The sequence below is a fragment of the Wolffia australiana genome, chromosome 20 (genome assembly GCF_029677425.1).
Source record: "Wolffia australiana isolate 7733 chromosome 20, ASM2967742v1".
NCBI lineage: Eukaryota > Viridiplantae > Streptophyta > Magnoliopsida > Alismatales > Araceae > Wolffia > Wolffia australiana.
The window spans coordinates 68,354-75,130 of NC_135854.1; the positions used below are offsets into that span (position 1 = coordinate 68,354).

The 6,777-nt window shown below is 42.1% G+C and overlaps 1 protein-coding gene across 1 annotated transcript; it reads left to right on the forward strand.

Moving 5' to 3' along the window:
* The first annotated feature begins 2,074 nt into the window (after window positions 1-2,074).
* Window positions 2,075-4,904, forward strand: FRI (FRIGIDA-like protein). Its single transcript, XM_078590999.1, has 3 exons — window positions 2,075-3,495; window positions 3,838-4,013; window positions 4,100-4,904. Exons 1-3 carry the CDS (start codon window positions 2,154-2,156, stop codon window positions 4,688-4,690), a joined length of 2,109 nt encoding a protein of 702 aa, XP_078447125.1. The 5' UTR covers window positions 2,075-2,153; the 3' UTR covers window positions 4,691-4,904.
* The last annotated feature ends 1,873 nt before the right edge of the window (window positions 4,905-6,777 follow it).

Here is a 6,777-nt window from a genome sequence, read left to right on the forward strand (position 1 = left end):
TATCCCTAAATTACTACGGCGATTCAAATGAATCCATAATATTAAATTTAATATCAATTTAAATAGACACTTTCAGTTCTTGTTATAAATTTATATCCGGCATTACTATATTCCTCCAACAATCCAATAAATAATCTTAATATCAATAAAAAAAATTAATCCCTGTAATTAAATATACTGCCAAGAAGTATACGTACTCGTCTATTAAATTTATTAACTATATTACACAATTCGATTCTCTTAAAATAACACTAAATTAATTTCTTCATAACATTAGTTGTTAGTTAAAAATAACAATTCTACAACTATCTAGTTATGGTATTACATATTTTCTGCAGTTTTATTCACATAAAAATATAGTTTGCTAATTTCAATAAACATTAGTTGTCACTTGTCAGGCATTCTCATAACCATTCCACTAATATATTACACTCTACCCTAGTAACCTTATTAACTTTATACAGAATTTATTTTACTATAATTAAAAATATATTAATTTCTTAATAACATTAGTTGTTAGTTAATATTACATTTATTATTCAAATTATTAACTATATAACACAATTTTATTTTCTTAAAATAACAATATATTAATTTCTTAATAACATTAGTTGTTAGGTCATATTAAATTTATTATTCCATTTCTTAACTATATAACGCAATTTTGTTTTCTTAAAATAACAATATATTAATTTATTAATAACATTAATTGTTATGTAAGATTAAATTTATTGTTATTTTTATTAACTATATTACGCAATTTTATTTCCTTAAAATGACAATATATTAATTACCTGATAACATTAGTTGTTAGGTCATATTAAATTTACTATTCCACTTATTAACTATATTATGCAATTTTATTTCCTTAAAATGACAATATATTAATTACCTAACAACATTAGTTGTTAGGTCATATTAAATTTATTATTCCATTTATTAACTATATAACGCAAATTTTTTTTCTTAAAATAACAATATATTAATTTCTTAATAACATTACTCGTTATGCAATATTAAGTTTATTGTTATTTTTATTATTTATATTACCCAATTTTATTTCCTTAAAATGACAATATATTAATTACCTAATAACATTAGTTGTTAGGTCATATTAAATTTAGTATTCCATTTATTAACTATATAACGCAATTTTGTTTTCTTAAAATAACAATATATTAATTTCTTAATAACATTAGTTGCTATGTAATATTAAATTTATTGTTATTTTTATTAACTATATTACGCAATTTTACCCTCGTTATCATGATATTTTAAAATTTTATAATTACATGAGGTATTATCTGTGGGCGGCGAGCTCGCGAAGATGAGAATTAACTGTAAGATGGCTGGGGAGAATATAAAGTCCCAAGGAAATTATAAATTTTCCATATGGGATTGCAGACGACTGAAAAAAAATTGCCGGATATCGGTTTTTGATATCCTGATATCGAAAACCGATATCCGGATATTGCACGATATCCAATATCCGATATCCGGAACCGTCCCATTTTTTTCCGGATATCGGATATCGGTTGTCCGATACTGGATATCGGGACGGCGAACACTAGTGGCAACAACCTACACAACCCAGCAAGTAGAAAGATTCACTAATACAAACCCATGTCTGCAGAAAGTCAAGGGACTGAGGAATGAGGGCCAATCATAATAGCAAACAGATAATAGTGAAAAAAGGTATAAACCCTATTATAACCTAACCTGTCCTCTCTTTATCGCACAGCTGGAACCCTAAATCCTAATCCCACTCCCCTTCATCCTCATTTCCTGGAGGAAAAATTGAGCCAAACATGAAGCTTTCCTCCCACAGTTCATAAGATTTTCAATGTAATGTGACTAAAAATATTTTGATTAACAAAAACTGGATCAAGGGAAAGGTCAACTACTGACAAAAAAGAATATTTATGGACTTTTTCATTTGTCATTTTAATAAGACAAAACAACTCATTTAAAAAGCATAAAATATAGCCGATAAACATAATTGGTTACCGAGACAATTCAAGAAAATTGTTTTAAGACGAACTATAAAAATAAGCGACCACCGCCCCCCCTCCTCCTCTCCCTCCCAGTAAAAAGAACTTGTTTCTTTCGTCGTCTAGGTTTCCCTGCGTCGCCGTTGCAGACCGTCGAGGGCGATGCCGCCGAAGAAGACGTCGGCACGCGCCGGATGCCCGGCGGCCAGGGGGAGGCAGGCCTCTGCGGCCAAAATGCTCGCCTCCAAGAACCCGTCTCCGTCCCCCAAGGTCGATCCACCCGCAGATTTGCCCGAGAAAACCCTAGCCGCTCAAGCCCAGGTCAAGGAAGAGCCTTCCCCGTCGCCTCCCGCGCTTCAGACGCAGCCCACAGGCAATCAGATCGACGTCAAGCTCGAATCTGCCGAGCCCCAGTCCGACATGGAGGAGATGGAGGAGATTGAAGAGATTGAGGAGATCGAGGAGGTGGAAGAAGTGGAAGAAGTAGAAGAAGAAGAAGAAGAAGAAATGGAAGAAGAAGTGGAAGAAGAAATAGAAGAAGAAGTGGAAGAAGAAGTGGAGGAAGAAGTGGAAGAAGTTGAAGAGGAGGAAGAAGAAGTGGATGAGGCGGAGGAATTTGAAGAGGTGGAGGAGGAAGAGGAAGCACCACCGGAGAAGCCCGCCCCTACCTCTGCCCTCGCCCCCCTCCACGCTGTTTCCGTCCATGTGGACGCTCTACGCGGCGTGTCCGCCGCTCTGTCCGATTTCACCAAGTGCTGGGACGACTTGTGCGCCCACCTCGGAGGTATTCAGGCCGCCATGGATTCCCTCGCCGCAGGGATCGACCGTCAGCCCAAGGCTGCCGCTGTAGAGATTAAGGTCGAGGCCGTCCCGGAAGTGGAGAAGGTGGACGCCGAAGCGGAAGATGAGAAGAAGAAGGTCGAGACGTTGGAGAATTCCAATTATGTGGTAGACCTGAATACCATCTGCGAGAGGATGTTGGGGAGGAATTTGAGGAAGTACATCGTCACTCGAATGACCGAGATGGATCAATTACGGGAGGAAGTGCCCGAGGCGATTCGCCTGGCTCCCGATCCTGCCAAGTTGGTTCTGAACTGCATCGGCCGATTCTATCTGCAAGGGAGCAAAGCCTACACCGATCCGAACTCGACGATGGTCAGCATGCGTCGGGCGTCGGTCTTGGCGCTCGAATTCTTCATCCTCTCTGGCTCCGTCGGCAGTCCGTCCCCTCCTTCCGACGCGCAGGAAAACAACGGGGCGTCGGTTTCGGTGGAGGAGGAGGCGAGAGTGGCGGCAATCGCTTGGAAGAACCGGCTGGTCGTCGAGGGCGGCGTGCCCGCGGCCAGTGCCATCGACGCGCTGGGCCTGACCCTCTTCGTGGCGGCGTTCGGAATTCCTCCTGAATTCAACAGCGAGGTCGTGTATGACCTCTTCCGTATGAGCAACATGAAGAAGATGGCGCCTGTCCTCCTCAAATCTCCCTTCGTCACTGAGAAGTTACCAGGTACCTGCATGCGGCATCCCAACATGCATTTATTTTTTCGAATTATTTCTCCGACTCTTAATAAAGAACACTGTGGGTTTAATTCTGATCCGCATGTAGTAGACCTTTTCATGTTAAAACATAAAACCTTTCTGACTCCGGACTACTCTTCAGCTTCGGAACCTAATTCTGGGCCCCCTTTTTGATGGACCCCTTTTTTCTACTCTAATTCTGGGCTTATCTGGACGACCCATTGAATCATAAGAGAAACAGTTGCTGAATTCTGAACTTTGTTCACCAGAATCCGAATTTTAACCTTCTTTTTTGTGATGATAACGATTTGTGTTGTTGAAAAAATTGCAGACATCGTTCAGGACCTGGTGCAAAAGGAAAAATACATGGCGGCCGCTGATCTCGTCTGTGCTTTCGGGCTTCAGGAGAAGCACCCGCCTCTGGACCTGATATCCTCCTTCCTGATCAAGACAAACACAGACGCGAACGAGGAGAGAAGAGAGGGGCAGTCCTCCATGCGCTTACTGGTGAGTAACAACGATGTGATCTCCTCTTGCTTCAATTATGCATTCCCATTCACGTGCTTGAATCTCGTTTTTCCAATAATCGGCAGAGGGAGACGACAATGAACGAGCTGGCGGCGTACAAGTCCGTGATGAGGTGCTTGGAGGATCACAAGCTGGACGCCTCCCCTCTGGCGGGCTTCAAGATCCCAGAGACAATATCTCAGCTGGAGAGGGAGCTCGCCAAACTGGACAAGAAGATGAGGGAGAGGGCAGCCCTGAAGCGCAAGGCCACCGACTCCATCGACCTTCCTGGCGGTGGTATGCCATCTGCGCAACCACCCCTGCTCCCTCACCCGATGATCAATCGCCACCACTTCGGGCCTCCTGCTGAGCCGCCCTTCGACATGGGCCCCCCTGGTCCCTTTGGCCCTGGGGGGCCAATCTACGGTGGCGCGACTGGCGGCACGACCTATCACCAACGCTGGAATGAGTATGATGGGCCATTGCTCAGGAATCCAGTGTTGCCTTCACGGCAGATGGCAGAGCCTCTGCCCCCTTCTCCGCCGGGCAGGGGTGGCCGAGACGCCGGAGCTGGAATCTATGGACCAGGTGACGGTGTTGGGGAAGGCGACCGGTACTATCGCCCTCCGCGGAGCAGCGTGTCTGGCTTCATCCATCGTTCATCCTACTTGAGCTGATCTCAGAAGGCTCAAGTAGGTGGTAGACCTTCCTCTGTGCTTTGACAGTCTTAGTTTTTGGATTCAGAGCTCTCTGATCTGGCATTGGGTGTGGATCTTGTCCAGGAGATGGTGTCTGGCAAATTGTGTGCTCCTTAGGTGCAGGGGTCTGTTTAAGTGCTCAAGACTAGAGGCTGTATTGAGTTGATCTTGAAGGATAGATTGATTTGTGTCATCACACTTGAAAGTTCATCACTGCAAGAAATTGGTTCTCGCAGAAACATTAAGAGGCTTGCCAGACCACACAATTCAAAGCCTGGCTTAATGCCAAAAGTAATGTCTCCTTGGAGCTGCACTCGATCACGTCTCTTGCGCAAACTGTGCTTGACTAAATCTACGGATCTGGGACAAGTCGATGTGATAATGAGAAGTATTTCAGATTTGTAACCGGAGGACAGGTGACTTAGGGAATATAAAAACTATTTTCCCAATGATAAGTAGTTATATATCTACCAAGTATTGCACAAATATAGGTGAATATTAGAGAGAATGATGGACACTGGTAATTTTATTCAACTATAGGGCTGTCTCAAAGCCTTACCAGTGTTATGACAGTAAAATCTTCATTGGTCACTCAGTCTCTGTTAACCAACTAACTCCAAAAGTAATCCACAAATTTGCCACAAATTTGAGTATTTGATTGGTTGTCTAAGCATGTACTACTTGGCATTAACCTCCTAGCATTCACCCATGGCTCACTTGGAGAATTCCTGCTCTCAGAATTTCTTCAGTGCACCTGCTTGTCACTCCCAAGTGATAAGCCTCTACCAAGAACTAAGAAGAGGAGAATGGCAACTCCCCATCGAACCACAAGTGCGAATTGATCTGGCACGTGTGGACATTTGAATAAAAAAGCACAGGAAAAGTGAGGGAAGCCGGAGGCTATAAATAAAAGAAAAAGGGATTTTGAAGATATCAAGAAGTTGTTAGCGGAACTCTCCAAGTCGATAGGAGATCTTCCTAGCGTTGGTGTTGGCCGATCCGGACAGCATGACTCCCAATCCAGGGAGACTTCTATCCTTTCCAAATTGTTGTGTTTTTCTCCATCGCTTAATCCTTGAACTTTCCACAATTGTATTCAATTTTGATTTCTGAATTGAGAACGTCGATCCGTCTTTAAATCAATTACGATCTCTGGATATTGTTCATAGATCTGAGATCATGGTGGTCAGTTCATCAACCATTTTCTTCTATTCTGATTTATATCAGTAAAGATCCGACAGACTTCATTGGATCCTAACAATTTGGTATCTGACAGACTCCTAACAATTTGGTATGCGTACAAGCTCTGATACCAAATTGTTAGGATCCGATGAAGTCTGTCGGATCTTTACTGATATAAATCAGAATAGAAGAAAATGGTTGTTGAACTGACCACTCTGATCTCAGATCTATGAAAAATATCCAGAGATGAAAATTGATTTAAAGACAGATCGACGTTCTCAATTCAGAAATCAAAATTGAACACAATTGTGGAAAGTTGAAGGATTAAGCGATGGAGAAGAACACAACAATTTGGAAGGGATAGAAGTCTCCCTAGATCGGGAGTCGTGCTGTCCGCATCTGCCAACACCAGCGCTAGGAGGATCTCCTGTTGACTTGCAGAGTTCCGCTAACAACTTCTTGATATCTTCAAGACTCCCTTTTCTTTATTTATAGCCTCCTGCTTCCCGCACTTTTCCTGTGCTTTTTTATTCAAATGTCCACACGTGCCAGATCAATTCGCACTTGTGGTTCGATGGGGAGTTGCCATTCTCCTCTTCTTAGTTTGATATGTTCTTGGTAGAGCCTTATCACCAAGCTCCGCTCAAAAGGAGCAGATAATATTCCTGAATCCATACTTTGGCAAGTCATCATATGATAATCATTAATTAACTCCAGTATTTCCATCCCCTTGGCAAAAGACAGATCTTGGTCGCTGTAATTATCAATCTGAAGATAATTTGAGCATAAAAAATAATACAAAATCATAAATGGACCTTTAAATCAAACAATTCCCTGAATGAGTTTCTATGAAACATTCAAGGCCCGAACCACAAGACATATCC

Bases quoted from the DNA above. Each gene is read 5' to 3' on its own strand.
- FRI (XM_078590999.1), top strand. From the start codon at position 2,154: ATGCCGCCGAAGAAGACGTCGGCACGCGCCGGATGCCCGGCGGCCAGG. The intron at 3,496-3,837 runs GTACCTGCATGC...AAAAAATTGCAG, and splicing joins CGTCACTGAGAAGTTACCAG to ACATCGTTCAGGACCTGGTG. The intron at 4,014-4,099 runs GTGAGTAACAAC...AATAATCGGCAG, and splicing joins AGTCCTCCATGCGCTTACTG to AGGGAGACGACAATGAACGA.